Source organism: Ovis aries, chromosome 5 (assembly GCF_016772045.2).
Source record: "Ovis aries strain OAR_USU_Benz2616 breed Rambouillet chromosome 5, ARS-UI_Ramb_v3.0, whole genome shotgun sequence".
NCBI lineage: Eukaryota > Metazoa > Chordata > Mammalia > Artiodactyla > Bovidae > Ovis > Ovis aries.
The window spans coordinates 16,055,707-16,072,327 of record NC_056058.1 but is presented as its reverse complement, the minus strand read 5'-3'; the positions used below and the strand labels follow the sequence as shown (position 1 = coordinate 16,072,327).

At 59.1% G+C, this 16,621-nt stretch overlaps 1 protein-coding gene across 2 annotated transcripts in view; it reads right to left on the bottom strand.

Annotated features, from left to right (window-relative positions):
* Nucleotides 1–2,452: 2,452 nt before the first annotated feature.
* The window catches only part of MLLT1 (MLLT1 super elongation complex subunit), a 67,248-nt gene continuing 53,079 nt past the window's right edge, over nucleotides 2,453–16,621 (bottom strand). For both annotated transcript variants that reach the window (XM_015095867.3, XM_015095868.3), the window contains 7 exons: nucleotides 14,074–14,628; nucleotides 9,794–9,881; nucleotides 8,248–8,356; nucleotides 6,008–6,107; nucleotides 5,706–5,777; nucleotides 5,227–5,298; nucleotides 2,453–5,051 (listed from right to left, as the gene is read on the bottom strand). In XM_015095867.3, coding sequence (XP_014951353.1) covers nucleotides 4,923–5,051; nucleotides 5,227–5,298; nucleotides 5,706–5,777; nucleotides 6,008–6,107; nucleotides 8,248–8,356; nucleotides 9,794–9,881; nucleotides 14,074–14,628 — 1,125 coding nt within the window. In that variant the 3' untranslated portion in view covers nucleotides 2,453–4,922. The remainder of the gene's footprint in view (nucleotides 5,052–5,226; nucleotides 5,299–5,705; nucleotides 5,778–6,007; nucleotides 6,108–8,247; nucleotides 8,357–9,793; nucleotides 9,882–14,073; nucleotides 14,629–16,621) is intronic.

The window sequence follows — 16,621 nt, the reverse complement described above, 5'->3', positions numbered from 1 at the left end:
TGGCAAACTGGATTGGAATATGACAAAGAAGAAAGGAGGGAGGGAAGAAACCAGGAGAGAACTTAAAAAAAAATCATCCTCAATAAAATGTTAACCCAAAAACCATTGAAAGAAAGGAATTCAGCATGGTGGAAATGTCATAAACAAAACCTACAGACAAGCTGGGGAAATAGAATACATTCCAAAGCCCCACATTACGTATTCCATAAGGAGCTCCTAAAAATACACAGACACATAAGCACACAGACACAAATACTAAGAAACCTGGTAGAAAATAGGCAGATCCACCACAAAGCTGTTGAGCATAGACGCTGTCACACACCTGAATGTGTGCAGTTACGTGTGGTCATGGAAGTAAACGGAGAGTCTAAATGCCCACCAGCAGGGTGAGTTATGTAAATTATGGTGCCTTTACACGGCATGCTAATTTGGAATGAACTCTAAGATATAGGAAGAGAAAAGGATGCATGTATGGTACCACTGGTACAGTTTTGTCTTGTTCATGCACAGATTGCTATTAAGACCTGTGTAAGAAAGTGGAGAAGGAAAAGAAGTAAGAATGAGGATCACCACTCACAGCACCTGTGTCCCTGGAAACTTTGGACTTGTGCCTGCATCACCAAAATACAAACTTAAAATCGGAAGGATTCCTTAGTGGTCCAATGGTTAAGACTCCATGCTTCCAATGCATGGGATGTGGGTTCCATCCCTGGTTGGGGAACTAAGACCCTACAGGCTGTGTGGCTTGGCCAAAAAAGATTGGGAAAAAAGATTGGAAAAAAATATTTGAAACAGTTCAAGGCAAAAGCATTTAAAAGGGATGGAGATGTCATATCAATAGAAGAAACAAATCATTAAAATATATGAAACTGTTTCCAACTAAAAGACAAAATCTTAAAGGCACCAGAGATGAAAGTCACATGATCCTCAAAAGGGCAACAAATGACACCGAAGGGCTGACTTTCCCACAGAAACAATGGAAGCCAAAAGATGACCGGAGCAGCAAGCAGGAGGTGGGGACAGACCATACCTGCCAATTTAGAATTCTATACCTAATGAAAATATCTTCACAGAATAAAGACACAATGAAATTAAGATACAAAAGCTGAGGGAATTCATCACTGCAATAAATGAAATGCTAGTGAGACTTTTTTTAGGCTTAAGGAAGATGATTCCAGATGGAAATTCAGAAAGCACACCCCAGGAAGTGATTATATGGGTAAATACAAAGAAACCCTTTCTGTAAGCAATAAAGTTAACACATACCTGACCCTGAGTGTCAGGAATGTGCCTCCTAGCTGCATGGATGCAGGAAGGTCAACTCTTGCAGAATGTTTCTTCACCAGCTGTGGGAATTCTGACAGCAGTGCCTACCCTAACCAAGTGTTCGTAGAATCTATGCAACAACTCTCAGCCCAACACCTGGTTTGTAGCAAACCCTACTATATTTTTATACATAGTCATCCTTTACTCTGTGTATGTGTGTGTCGGTGGGGGGAGGGGGGAGGCGGGGGCCGGGGGGCAGTGTCTGGGAATGCTGGGAACCATTCTAGACCCTCTTTCACTCTGTGTCCCTAATTCAGGAGCTCAGATGAGAAACTGTCCCAAAAAGGCCTGCAGAATCCCTGGTAGGAAAGACAGGGCAGGAAGGCCACAGCCTGGATGCTGAAAATGGAAATTCTGGCTGCTGATTAGAAAACAGACAAATTGAGTACCCTGGTGTGGCCAGCTGTCTCCCCAAGTGTCTGCCAACTGACAGAAGTGATTTTAATTACCCGCTGTGGGCAGAGTGGCTGGATGGTACTGGCCAATGCTGACCATTCTGGAATGAATCTTCTATCCCTCTGGTAGGACTTGAGCCCACAGGGTGGACAAGACTGCTTAGAGAGAGCCTGGGAGAGTTGTCTCCTTGGGATTCACTCAGCCTTTCCCCATAAGTCCAAAGCAAACCCCACCATGGACAAACTGGCTGACAAGCACCCTGGGACCTCACAAAGGATGTTTTTGCCCACATTTTCTGTCTGGTTTTCATCCATCCATCCATCAACTCACCCATTCCCATGATCTATCCACTCACTCATCCACTCACCCACCCATTCATCTATATTGTGAGATCAGGCTTGCCCTTCAACCCAAAATTTGCTCCCTGCTTTCAAGGAAAGAACACACCATCAACATCCGGATGGTGGAGTTCATTCTCTGCTGTCTCGCACCTCACCAGTTTCTGGTAGTGCCACCTGTATCCGCTGGGATGCCAGCCTTGCTCACACTCCCTGCACCCGCTCCTGGTGCCCACCTAGCTTGGCTCCAACCCCCTCTCCTCTTCCTGGTCATCCATCTGGAAACACTGAGATGGGGAGAGGAGAAAAGGGGCCCCATGGTACTTTGTGCCTCTACTCACCAACTCCACGACAGAGGGAACCAAGCAGACGCACAAAGCCCTACACGTGACTCTGCTTTCCCATCTGACTTTATTTCACTTTTTTTTTTTTTCTATAAAACTCCTCCATAATTTCACAATTTAACAAAAAGAAAGTTTAAAATCCAGGACAGAAACAATCCTGTGACTTATTACAAACACAATTCTCCTTTATTCCTTTTATCCAGGAGTTGGTCTCAGGTTGATGAGTGTCCTAGTTTCTAGTGAGACACATTCTTTGTAAAAAAAAAAAAACAAACAAACAAAAACAAAAAACCCTTGTGGGTAAGAAAGGTATTCGATACCTTTTGCTTTCAGGCGTCGGTTTACATTTTGTTCAGGAGAGAGCAAAACACGGGGATTTGCACTGGGGGCAAGAGGGTTAACACTAAACACGCGGCCATCACAAAGTGCCGGCCCTTCCTATGGAAGTGTTCCCCAGAGCCCTGGTGGGCCCAGCTGCCAGGCAGCTGGGGCTGGGGTGGGGGAGCAGCTGGGAATGCCGTGGCCAGGGCCCTGGCTGCCTGGCACGTCCATCAGGTGGTTGCAGGGCCAGCACTGAGCCCAGAGTAGGTCCAGAGGACAGCACAGGGGCCTTCTGGCCAGAGGAGGTAACAGAAATGGGTTGGTGCTTCTGAAGGCCCTGGAAATCAGAGGCAGGGCCAGCTTCTGCTGCTGCTGCTGCTGCTGCTAAGGGTAGACCCACGAGCCCAGCCTTCCTCTAGCTGCCTCCGGCGCAGAGCCCGGCTCCTGAGCAGAGAGCTGCCCGAGTCACCGAGTCAGGAGCTCCTCGAGAAGGAAAAAGACTAGCGCCCTTGGACTGAGGCTCCCACCCGTGACCCCAGCGGCCTCTGTGCAGAGGGCCCGGCAGCTGCTGCCCTCAGGCCAGTCCCTTCTGGCCAATGTCTTAGTTTCCAGAGGAGAGGTGCCCCACTTCGGAGTATTGTTGGCCTGCCTGGGGAAACGGGTGGCGGCATGGAGCCTGCCACACAGGCCTGCCCTTTTCCTGATACCTCGAGGCAGTGGGGCTGGGAGAGATTCAGAGCAGATGGCGAGGAGTCACGGCGTTTTCCTCGGAAAGTTCTCGGGCCTCCCCAGGTCCTGGGGTCTCACCAGCAAGGCTGGCTTTTGGGGAAGCCTTGGAGGCGGGGCTCCTGAGGGAGTGTTGGGGGTCTGCCTGACAGACCAAACTGGAGCACTGACAATGCTTGGGGGCCACAGGGAAGGGGGGCTTGGTGCGCCCGACATGAGTACTCACAAACTGGGAAGAGAAGGGGCCATCCAACGGTGGTGGGAGAGGAGGTGAGCCCAGCTCTGGTCCAGGCCTCCTCTCCTGGAGCCAGTGGGGCCAGAGGAGCCTGGAGTCAAGGTCTGGAGAGCAGAGGCTGCACAAACAGGCCCCCAGGCCCAGGAGTTTCCCCACAAGGACGTTCCGGCCGAGGGTGGGGAGGAGGAGCTGGCTTGGCCCTTGGAGAGTTTCAGGCGTGCGAGTCGTTGGGTCTCTGGCCCTGGACTGGCATGACTCGCAGGGGTGGGAGGGCCTGCTGCCCACCAGGGCCCAGGCATGAGGGGTTGGCTCTGAGTCCTGACGCTCCGCAAAATACTCCACAAACTATCCCGTCTTATTTGGCAAAAGCTCTTTTTTTTTTTTTTTTCAAAGTTTGAAGACTCGGTCAACAGAAGGAAGAGGATCCTATGGAAGGAGGAAGAGGACGAGCCCCGGGCCGGGAGCTGCTTCCGGAGATGGCGGCGCGTAGTGTTCACCAGCCGGGGAAGGGAGAGGCGTCCTCCCTACCCCTGGAGGGGCCGGCTGGCATCCGGCTCGGCCTCCAGCCCGACGACAACACGACCAGTGGAGACATCTTAACCTACAAGTCCCGCCTTACACACCCCCCACCCCCCCAACGTGCACTGCTGCCACGGAAACACACATCTGGAACCCGCTCTGGTACCTACAGTGCAGACATATATATATAATAGGGAGAGAACTATACAGCACGAGTCCCAGCACAGTGAGAGCCGACACGGAGCCGTGCCAGCTCACGGAGGGTGAGTGGGGCCCGTCCAGGCGCAGCGGGGGCCCTCTGAGGTCCTGGAGCACGGCGTGCATTCTGAACCGTTTGGAGAGGCTGGAGGCAGGGCCCCCGCTGCTCAGAGGGCCCGGGCAGTGAAGCTGTGCCACATGCCCCACCGTGGAGCCAGGCCCCCAACACAGGGCACGCTTCCTCCCCTTCAGGAGTGAGGCCTGGTGCCGCCTCCAATACAAGCCGCTTTCCCAGGGAGGCCCAGGTGACAGCCCTGGGTGTCGGGGAGCAGCAGCGCCAGCCTGGCCCCCCTCTGCCCCAGGGCTCCCAATGAGGAAAGTGCAGCTGGCCATGTGGGCCAAGGACAGGGCGGTCACTAAGGCAGTGCTGCGGGCGGGTGAGTCGAGAGAAGGGGGAAGGCGGGGCCCGGACGTGGCCTCCCAGGACCCCAGGGATGCGGCCCGGCACCCGGCCCAGGGTCATGTGGCCACAGCCTCCAGGTAGCTCTGCAGCTTGCGCACGGTGGTCTCATCCAGGGAGAAGAGGTCAAAGTCAAAGGTGGTGTTGGTGACGTTGAAGTGACCGGTCTCCTCGATCAGGTTCACGATCTGAAAGGAGGGGGCAGGGAGGCTTCATGGGCAGGATGCTGGGCTGGGGTGGCCTCCGCCCCCCACCAGGCCCTCAAAGAAAAGCAGGCGGCTCCTGAGGGCTGCCTAAGGGGGTCCGCAGCCCGTGGGCCTGAAGGGCATCCCACCCAGGACTCCTCTGAGACCCATGCCTTACCTGCTGCAGCACGTTGCGCTCCCGCAGGGCCATCAGCCGCCGGTGCAGCTCCACCAGCTCATCAGTGTAGGCCTGGGGGCAGAGGGGGCACTCAGGGGTGACCTGCCCCTCCCACCCTGAGCCACACCCAGGCAGCTCCAGGCTGGCGCCCTCCACCACGACAGCCCCATCTTGTCGTAACCCCATCCCACCCCGGGTGCTGTGTCACAGGTGCCCAACGACCCCAGCTCCACCTGGTTGTAGGCCCCCCAGTGCCCCAGCCCCACCTGGTCACAGGCCCCCCACCGCCCCAGGCCCACCTGGTCACAGGCCCCCCACCGCCCCAGCCCCCCACCGCCCCAGCCCCACCTGGTCACAGGCCCACCACCGCCCCAGGCCCACCTGGTCACAGGCCCACCACCGCCCCAGCCCCACCTGGTCACAGGCCCCCCACCGCCCCAGGCCCACCTGGTCGTAGGACCCCACCGCCCCAGCCCCACCTTGTCATAGGTGCCCCTCTTGAGAATCTTTTCTGGCTTGCCGCAGGGCTCCGGGCTCCGGCGGCCTGAGGCCTGTGGGGTGAACCCCAGTCGGTGTGAGTGCCAGCCTGTGCCCCCTTCCCCAGCCCCCACTGGGCCCACCTGTTGCTCCTCCTCTGGCCCTGGACCCAGCTGTAAGAGCAGTCCATCCCACTGGGACCTAAGAGGTGAGCTGACCTTCTACTGTGCCCCCACCCTCACCCTCAGCCTCAGAGACTTGGCAAATGCCAGGCCCAACCCTCAGCTGGCCTCCAGGAGGTTACCTTGCTGTTGGGTGGAGGTGGCTTTTTGGGTGGAGGGGGCTCCCGGCTAGGCAGGCAGGAGTCTCCGCTATTGTCGCTCTCGCTGTCACTGAAGCTCAACCTGAACGTGGAAATGACCCCATTAGGCCTCGGCCACCCAGAGGCAGTCCAGCCCAGCAGACCCCCAGTGAAGCTCTGGGACGGACTCAGCCCCTGCCTGAGGCCAGGCCAGCACCCAGCGTTCCCCCTACAGGTCCGAAGACCCCCTCACCCAGCTCTAGGCAGCCACTGCCAACTTAACAGTAAAAAACAAAAAAGTCTCTGAGCTGCCGTCAAAGAGCAAGGAACCCAGAGATGAGCATTTGCCCAGAATTGGCCCTGTGAGGCTGAGGTCCCCTAGGTCTCCGGAGTCCCTGTGTGTCTCTGAGGTCAGAACCCCAAGTGGATGGGCTCCACGCTCACTGCTGTGTGGGTGGAGGAGCCTGCAGGAGAGACATGGCCAGCGGCGGATGGTTCCACCTCAGCCTGACACCCCAGGAGAAAAGCACACAGTGCCCTTTGTGCCCAAGTAGTGACCTCAGGTGCCCATCCCCTTCTGGGGGGCTCCAGTCTACACCTCCTGGGGGGGCACCCCCTCACAGAGGGAAGGGTGTGGCTGCCTGATGCCCCCAGCCAGCCCGCACCTGACAGCCGCTTCTCTCTGCTCACACCGCCCTCAGTCTGGACAGAAAGGCCTCGCCCATTACTCCAGCTTTCCCAGAAGCCCCTCCCCCTCAGCTCAGCAAGGGGTGCAGATGGAGCCCCTCTCCAGCCCCTCTCCTCCCACTGCTCCTGGGTGGCCAAGCACAACACCCTTGGGCAGAATCCACTGGGTACATGGTCACTCCTGCCGGCCGCCTCTCTCCTGCTAAGCCGGGCTTTGGCATAAAGGCAGGGCCAGAACGCTGGCCACAGCCACAGCGCTTAGGGGCTCCTGCCTCGTGCACCTCTAGGCCAGGCCTGCCCATTCCCCTGGCTCTGGTCCTCTGCTCTCCTCACTACCTCCCCGGAGGCAGAGCACAAGGGTGAAGCAGACAGTCCATCTCCTCGTTGCCTGAGAGCAACTGCTGGTGAGCGTGCCCAGGAGTGGCCTGACTGCCTTGTCTCTACCAGGCAGCGGCTGGGCACCAGTGTTAGGGTCCATGGGGCCCCTCTCCTGATGGATGCAGCGCCCCAAGCAGCCCCATCCCGGTTTCCACCTGCACCCCTTCAACCCAGCAGTGAGAGGTCTTCTGACGCTCGCTCAGCCCTGGCACTGCCACCTGAGCAGGCACACGTTCACCAGCCCCTGAGCCCCCTACACCCAGTTCCAGCAGGATCCACACTTGGGATCCACACTCAGGATCCACGTTTGGAATCCACACTCAGAGTCACCAGCACCGCACAGGCGGGGGCCACTGCCACCAGTGCCACCTTGGGCGGGTCCCCATCCCCACTCCTCTGCCCAGCTGAGCGCATCCCCTACCGTCCTGCCCAGTGAGCCCGGGCTCCTATAGCAGCCACTCCCACAGCCCCAGCCCCCAGGATGGCGGCTCTCGTGAGCAACACCAGCACAGAACAACAAGCACCTGCTGCTCACTGCCCTGCCTGCTGGGTGAGACCCGGTGACCAGCCCACCTTAGTAAGAGCCCCAGAGGCTAGAAGGGCTCGGCCTCATTGGAAGAAAGGGCTGGACCCAGGCTGAGCTGCTGACCCTGAGTCTGCCCACCCCCAAAGCCTGGGGCCAAGGCTGGCATGGACTGCAATCCTTGAGGTGGGCACACTCCCAGGCTGAGGGGTGTCCAGAGGAGGTGTCTTGGCTCACTCCACTTGGGTGGAAGGCCACATGGCCCTTCCTTAGGTTGGCAGGTGGCCACAGCTGCTCCCACCCGGGGTGTCTTTGGGTCCAAGGACAGTCCTCACTGTGTCCCAGCCCAGTGCCACACACCTGGGGAAGGACCCCTGCCTGGCCCAAGAGCAGAGAAACCAGGCCCCGCTGACATACGCCTGGACCCAGGTCAGGCTGCTAGGCACCATCTTGGCCCCCTTCTCAGATGATGACAGGACTCCTCCCAGAGTGTCTGGCCCCGCCTCCACTCTGCAGCCACACTCTCCAGCATAGGGATGAAGGAGGCCACCAGAGGCCCCATGGCGCCCCTCAATGCCCAGGCAGGGCTCCCCAGTGGGCTCTCTCTTCCTCACCCCGGTGCCCTCACGCCCACTCCTCCCCACTGGCCGGGCACCTGGAGTCCCTCCCCGCGTTCGTCTTGCCGGCAGCTTCCTCGCCTGATGAAGAGTCATCCTCATCAGATTCCTCAGACTGCAGGTCCTCCACCATGGAGCGCAGGGGTCCTGGGGAGAGCCACGAGGGGAAAAGAGAGGAAGAGGGGAAGGGAGGGAAGGTGAGAGAAGGGGGTTTGGGGCCCCACCTGTGCCCAAGAGCCGCCTCCACCCCCAGGCCCACACAGTTTCTTGATGCCAGGACCCCTAGATGCACCCACACAAACCCACCTCGGAGGTTCCTCTGGCCAGGTGGGGACTGCCGTCCATCTCCAAGCACTGCCCCTATGGCCACCTCCTCCTTAAGGGACCCCTGCCTCCCCCTACTCCTACCTTCCTGGCCTTGCTCGCAGGCCTCCGGCCCCTGGCCTGAGACAGGCATGTGGGGCCCCTCCATTGCCAAGGGAAGGACAGACCCCTCTGCTCTGGACGCTGGGATCAGAGCTCTGCCTGGAGGCAGCACAAACCAGCCCCGGCCAAGGAGGGCAAGATGGCCCGAGGTGTAGACCACACAACAGCACCCCTGCCCACCCACCGTGCCCCTACTCGAGCCTGCCCAGCCCCCTGGCAGCCCCCTCAGCGGCTGGCAGCCCCCTCAAAGGCTCCCAGCCCACCGTCTTCCCCTTTCTCCAGAGACACTCAGTTTCAGTCCCCTACAGACGGCATCTTGGTTTATATTCCTGTTACCAAGGCGACAGAGGGACACAAAGCCCTCAATTACCTTGGTCACATGACCCCGCGTGGCAGGTTCCCCCTCCCTTCTTCATAGATAAGAACCCTTGGAGAGAGTGTGGGCTTGGAGCACCCCATCCCCCAGCCCCCTCGGGACTGTGTCTTTATGTCAGCCCCCCACCCCAATACGCTCACCTCCCCCAGCACTCCCCCACCCTCAGAAAGGGCTCTAGGCCATGGAGGAAATCCTCAGTGTGATCCACCAGAAGTGCTTTCGGTGTGAGGGTGGGCAGGGGTTGGCTGGGCCACCTCCCCACAAGCAACCCAGGAGGCCTGCAGGGACCAGGCTGCCAAGGGGGCCTGGGCTGGAGCCCTTGGCTTGCTGGGGCAGCAGAGGCAAGGACCCTGAATCTGGCAGGACTGGAGAGGAGAGGCCTGGTAAGGGCAGGGCTCAGGTCAGAACAGAGCCCTTCACCACAGACCCAAAGCCCAGTTCAAAGCCCTGCTGTGCAGATGGACAAAGCTGAGGGCCCCGGAGAGGGACAGTCAGCGGGCGGGTGACCCAGGCCAGTTTGGGAGGCCCCGTGTGACACACTGCATCCTAAAAGGAAGCCCTGGGGGCAAGTTGAGCGCAGGCTGGAGCCACCCTACCCGAAGGTTCCTCCAGTTCCAGAGGCAGCTTTCAGACTGGGTGTGCATGAGCAAGCCCCCAGCGAGTCAACAGCTTTGGAAAATTCCTCGTGAACCTCTTGCCTCCATAACAGGTCCAGTGCTCTGCTGGCCCCTGGGGAGGTCAGGGAACCTGTCACCCCCACTGACTCCTTGCCCAGCACGCACCTTGGCTGTGGTTCTGAGACGGCTCAAAATCCGAATCTGAACTGGAGTCAGAGCTGGAGCTGGAATTGGATGGACTCGACTGGGCGGACTTCACCACATGGCAGGGCAGGGTGGGGCAGACAGGAAGAGAGAGGACAATAGTCAGCTTTCAGACTGAGGAGAAGAGAAGGAATGGATGGCCAAGCCCTTGGGTGGCAGAGACAGCCAGGCAGAATGCCCTGATGCGCACTCAACAGGTTGCCAAGGTGCCAGCACCCTCCAGACATGGCCCCACCTGCCTCCTCTTCAGCTGCAGGACACAGCTGTCTCCATTCAAAACACAACCAAAGGCTTTTCTTATCTCCCTGAAGGACATTAAGTCTCCAGCCCTTGCCTGGTCCTCCTGTCTGCCTGGGCAGGAGGTCAGGGCCGAGGCACGGGCTGGGCAGTTTGTGTGGCTGCTCACTAGTGGGCCCTACCCACTCCGGTGGGAGCACAGCTGGAAGGCTGAACAGGAAAGGGGGGTAACTCCTCATCTCACAGCCCTGAGGCTGAGTAGTGACAAAAAGCTGTCTCCTTGCCAACTGAGTGCCCTTGAGGTGACAATAACCTACCATGTGAGTAGTGACATGGTGGACACGGTGAACTCGGGCGGCCCCACTGCACCCAGAGCCAGTCACAGCCTCTCCTCCACCTCCTGCAGCGGGCCACTCAGACTCAGCCACCAGGGGGCAGTAAAAGCTCACACGGGGACTCCAGGCCCTGGAGACCAGGCAGTGAGACACCTGGGGCTGAGGCATCTCCCACTCCAGAGGCCCGCATGGGGAAGGGACCTCTTGAGCATGAGCCAGGATGGGGCGGGGTCTGCTCTGGGCCCTCAGGAGAGAGAAACCGACAGGCTATAGGGCAGCAGAGTACAAGTTGGGCCTGGGGTGGGGCCAGTCTGGGCTCTGCTGGGCAGAAGGGCAGAGTCCACTGCTCAGAAAGTCCGCCGGCATAGAGTGCCCACATGCCATCGGCAGCTGTCTGGGGGAGCTGAGCAGCCTGGCACCTGGGAGGGGCCGGGAGGCAGGCGGAGGTGCCAGCAGCGTCTCCTTAATCCTGGCTGAACCCTGGGAGATAAGACCCCCAGAGGGGAGTCCCAGCTCCAGGAGATCCAGGAAGGCACAGGTTTCTCCTCTCAGCAGACCCAGAGAAGGAGTCGCTGCCAGGGACGGACACTTACCAACTTAAGGGTGAAGGGTCCCCTCCCCTGGGGTCTGCCCCAGCTAGCCTCCCAGAGCCATTGCCAACATTCCCCCCGGGAACCTTCACACTAGTTCCTGGTGACCCTCTCCGGGAAACCAGCCCGGATGGCCAGTGTCTGCTGCGGGGAGGCACCACAGGCCAGCGTGAGCCCCAGCCCCAACCACGGACCTGAAGCCACACAGGCCTCCTGTACACAGACTCCTGAGTTCTTATTCTGGCTCAGGATCCCCGTATTTGAGCCTGGCTTTTCACCAACTGATCAAGGCCCCACCTTTAAGCCTCAGCTTCCCCATCTACCGAAGAGCTGCCCCGCTGGCCCTGCTAAGCATATGGAAGTTGAGGCAGGCTGGGGAGGGTGCAGGCTGGGGCAGGCCAGGCGGGCCCTTCAGCCACACACAGCCCTTTTCCTTCCACATGAATACAAGGGGTGGGATGTGGAAAGGGGACCCTGGAAATGGCTTCCGGCCCAAGAGCCTAATGGTTCCCAAGGGTCAGAGAGCCCTCAAGAGGCTGCTGTGAGCACTGCCAAGGCTCCGGGGCTCAGGACACACGGGGTGTCCAGAAGGAGAGCAGAGGGCCTACTGTGCTCCCCACACTCTGGGGCCTGTGACTGAAGGGACCCCATGGCCAAGGAGACCACAGAGGAGCAGCCAGAGGAGCTGGGGTCCTGGCCCAACACGTAGATGAGGAGCTGCGGCCCCTCTGTAGGCCGAGGGGGAGACTTGCGTTCCATGCAGGGTCGGAGTTTTCCGGCAGTGATGCCATCAGCCTCCAGAGTGGGATGGCCTGAGATAGGCAAAGGAGGCTGGGGGGTGGGCTGGATCTGAAGATCATCTTGCCTCCTTCACCGTGGACATTTGTGTCTCCCCAGGTCCCAGGTTAGGACATGAGTCACCATCTAGCAGCCTCTGAGACCCCTGGGATCCTGCTGGAGGCCCAGGCCTCAGCTGCAGGATCTCAAACAGCCTGGACTTGTGGTTCACAAGTCTCTCAGCGCAGCAGACCTGTCTCTTCAGCCAGGAGAAAACCTCAGGCTTCCCAAGCAATGCCAGCCTCAGGGCCCAGGCAGCCAAGGCTAGAGACGCAGGTCTTCCACCCAGCCCACCTGAGCAGGTGGAGGGAACAGCCCACAGTGGCTCAGGTGCTCAGGGCCACCACAGCAGGATGTCAGGGTGGACACCTGGGGCCAGGGAGCCAACCTTCAGCTTGGGGACAAGGAGAAGGAAGGCCTTCAGCTCTTCCCAGCATAAGCACACCAGCCCTGGGAACAGAAGGCCTCGGTGGAAGCATTCGAGGTGGACAAGAAGGAAGGACACCCTGCCCAGAGCTCCAGTCTGTGCAGACGGAGGAGAAAGATGCCAGATGGGGCAACTGAAGAACCTCCAGCAGCCAGTGGGTGAACAGCCATGGGCATCAGAGAGACATTCTGGGGTCTCGTGCCCTGGAGTTCACTGGCGGACAGTCTCCTGGGTGCAAGAAGCACTGGGTGTACATCATCATCAGCCCCGTGTGTGTCCTCATCAAGCAGGACGCACTGCTACCCCCGGGCCAAACTGCTACCCTCAGACACTTCCAACAAGGTGCCCCTGGAAGCCACACATGCATAACATCAGTGCTACTGACACAAACCACCTCTGCCTTCACCTCTGGGAACCACTTTCGAAGTCTCAGTGGGGCTCCGAGCAGCAATGCTGGAGGCAAAGCTTCTGCCTTTGAGAGTGAATGAGATGCCGCGAACCGTAAAAGGTCACTAAGGGCTGGGGTTGGTGATATAACTGAGGGGCTCAATCACTCATTCATCCATCCATCCAACCATCCATCCAACCAGCCAATCATCTACCCACTCCCACACACCCACACACCCACCCATCCATCCCTCCATCCAACCAACCAGCCATCCCTCCATCCAACCAACCAGCCATCCAACCATTATCCATCCAATTATACATTCATTCAACCATGCAACCAACCATGCATCCAACCAACCAACCATACATCCATGCAACCAACCCTCCATCCATCCAACCAACCAACCAACCAACCAACCAACCAACCATCCAACCATCATCCATCCATCCATTCATTCACCCAACTATACATCCAACTATCATCCATCCAGCCAAGTTCTTCTCTAACTACCAGAAGCCAAATAGCACACAGAGATGACATGGCCTGCCAAGGCCAAAGAGGTCCGCCTAACCAATCAACCAGAGAAGGCAATGGCACCCCACTCCAGTACTCTTGCCCGGAAAATCCCATGGACAGAGGAGCCTGGTGGGCTGCAGTTCATGGGGTCGCTAAGAGTCGGGACGACCGAGTGACTTCACTTTTGCTTTTCACTTTCATGCACTGGAGAAGGAAATGGCAACCCACTCCAGTATTCTCGCCTGGAGAATCCCAGAGACAGAGGAGCCTAGTGGGCTGCCGTCTATGGGGTCACACAGAGTCGGACACAAGTGAAGCGACTTAGCAGCAGCAGCAGCAACCAATCAACACCTGTCTCCCGTCTCCTTTGTGGCTCAAGCTGTGTCTGATGGTGACCTTCAGAGCTGTATGAAAATGCTGCCACAGGAGGAACCCAGGACTTCTGGTTCCCAGATCAGAAAGTGGGATGAAAACACACACGGATACCATACCATTAGTGACGGAAGCGGGTGCCCTGACCAACTGAGCCTGTGGCACCCTGGGAAGGAGTCAATGGTGGGACACAGTCACTCACTGGTCAGTCAGCCCCGCTCATGCAGGGGGCTGCCCAAAGGAGAGCCGTGAACCCAGGCACCAGGTGCCATGCTCCACCCGGACCCTGCGTCCCCAGAGAGTCCTCACGAGCCAGTTGCATCGTCCCCAATAGAAAAGGAAACTGAGGCTTGGCGCAACACGAAGGCTTGCCCAAAGCTCCATGGAGCAGGTGGGAGCCCAGGGCCCTGCATCCCAACCCCCTTGTCCCCTTCGAGCGGCTCAGAGCCAGCAGAGAGGACAAGAACGGGCTGGTGACAGCAGAGGACAAGGGCAGGGCGGGTGAGGGGAGAAGGGCAGGGAAGGAGCTGCCTCACCTCAGTCTTGAAGGAGGCCTCGTCCTCCGAGTTGGACTCCTCCACTTCCGGGGGCTTTTTGATTTCCCTGGACTCGTTCTCGGCCTTGACCTTCTCCCCTTTGGCGCTGCCCTTGTCCTTGGCTGGCTTTTTGTCCGAGAAGGAGGAAGACGAGGTGCGGGGCGAGGTGCTGGGGGCGCTCCTCGACCCCTTGGAGCTGCTCTTCTTTTGCTTTTTGGCGCTGGGCTTGGGTGAGTCGGCAGTGGCCGGCCTCTTGCTGGAAGACTTGGGCGGGGGTGGTGGTGGGGGCCCGCCCTTGGGGGACATGCCCTCCAGTTTGGTCTCCTTCAGGGCCATCTTGGGCTCCTTGAATGCAGCCTTGGGCGGCGGGGCCTTCTCCTCCTTGGGTGGCCGGCCCTCGCCCAGCTTCCGCGCCGCGTCCTTGGCACCCCGGGCCTGCTCACGCTCCGGCTCCTTGGAGGTGCCGCGGCTCTCTGAGTCCTTGCGTGGCCGCTCCCGGTGCTCCTTGGTTGCCTTGTGGGCCTTGCAGGCTTTGCTGCTCTCCTTGCTGGCGTCCTGCAAGGCCGGGCAGGAGGGGGACACGGTCACGCAGCATCTCAGGGCTGCCCTGCTCCGCCTCCCCCGACCGCTACAAAGTATAATCCACCTGATTCAGGCTCAGCTAGAGAAAATCTTCCACAAAGCTTTGAAAAAGTAAGGCAGCAGGTGAGAGTTCTAAATGGAGCTGTCCCTTAAAGCTACGAGGAAGCGTCAGCAGGTCATGGGCGGCTACAGGCTAAGACTCCCCTGAGGGATTCAAGAAGCGTGCAGGTGGGTCAGATTCACACAGGCCAGCCACACTGACCACGCCCTTCAGGCACCTTGGGGAGTCAGAGGCTGCCAGGCACGGGGCTGGGGGCACCAGCAGGTGGGCCCCTTTCCTGTCCCCACCGGAGCCAGGTGCCTCCCCAGGTGGCCCCCACCCCGCCTGGACAGCCTGGTCCCAATGCACACCAGCACAGGGGCTCTCTGATCTCCCCTTGATCTCTACAGTCGCATTTACTGAGTGCCTACTGGGTTCCTGGGCGCTGTGCATGAAAACTGGCTTCTAGAACCCAAGCTGCCTGGGCAGCTCTTCTAAACCACATGTAATTCCAGGATCCCCACCTCAGAAATCCAAGAGGGTTGAGGGTGGAGCCTGAACTCTAGCATTGATAAGCCAGGTCGGGGGGCTCCCACTGGAAACAGAGGCGGTGAGCAGCCCTGAGTTGGGCCTCCAGGAAGGTCAGGTAGGGGAGCTCCAAGCATGTGCACCTGTGCTTCCTCTGAACAGGAGCGTGACCACCGACCTCACCAGGCGACGGTGCAGGACAGGCAGGGCAGTCAGGAAGCGTCCAGTCCCCCCACCCCCAGGCAGCCGGGAGCCCCATCTGACACCAGCTGTGCCCACGCCCTGTCCACACCACATCAGCACCTGCCGCACAGCCAGGGTTGCAGGACAGGCACCTGGACTTGGCCCCGACCCCGCGAACAGGCGCACGGCTGGACCAAGGTTCTCAGGACCCAAGCTCACCAGAAACCAAGAGCTACCAGAGCGGAGAAGCAGCCTCACTCTAGGAGCTCACCCCACGTGCTGAGGGATATAGGTGAGCCAGGGGAAGCCCCAGCAGCTGGGCCTCTGCTTCCTGTGCTAACAGCCCCGGGAGCAGCCACAGAACCCTTTCCACAGACAGCCCAGAGATGGCACAGCCTGGCCACCTACAATCTGCTTGAGTCCCACACCAGCACCAGCGGCTCAGGGGCAGGCCCACGGGGCTATGGGGCCCCCGTGCCTCCTGGAGAGAAGTTGGCCCCTGTGCCCCTCACGCCACCACGGTGGTAGGCAGAGGCGCTCACGTCACAAGCCTCCCTTTAGAAGCCTGTCTGAAGGGGTGCCCCTGGGGGGCTGGCTGTGGAACGGGGCCTGTCTCAGGGTCCCACTCCCAGCAAGCGGCTCCCCCAAGGAGGGAGGCAAGAAATAGAGAGCTCTGCACAACTCTGGCCTATTCCTGCAGCGTCCACATGCCTGCCTGGGCCCCCAGACCCCAGCCCCGAGACATGGAGTGGAGTCCCTCAAAGGGTAGGTCCACCAAAAGCCCCCCAGCCCCAGCCAGCAGAGCCTCCCCACCATCCAGGGTCTGCCCAGCTAGCAAGGGCCTCAGAGCGTCGCCTCCTCGGCTGGAGCTCCATACAGGCTCCTGAGAGGACAAGCTCTCTGAAGTCACACGCTAAGTCTGGAGAGTGACGCAGAAGTTCCTGGGGTAAAACCCACCACAGTCGTCTCCTCAAAGCCAGCAAGGACCCCAAATGGCTAAAAGACTAGTGCTAGAGAAACAAAGGCCCACTGGACTGACTGGCCGACACTGGGCAAGGAAAAGCGGGGTGCCTGAAGCTACAGGTACCCTGCAGTGGGCCCTGTTCCTCTCCCAGGAGGCTCTAGGCTCCCCTTTGGGGGCTATCGGCAGTAACAGGACCACCAGGTACCAATCTACCTGGGGCCACAACAGCCAGACTCCCCACCAGCCCCAGG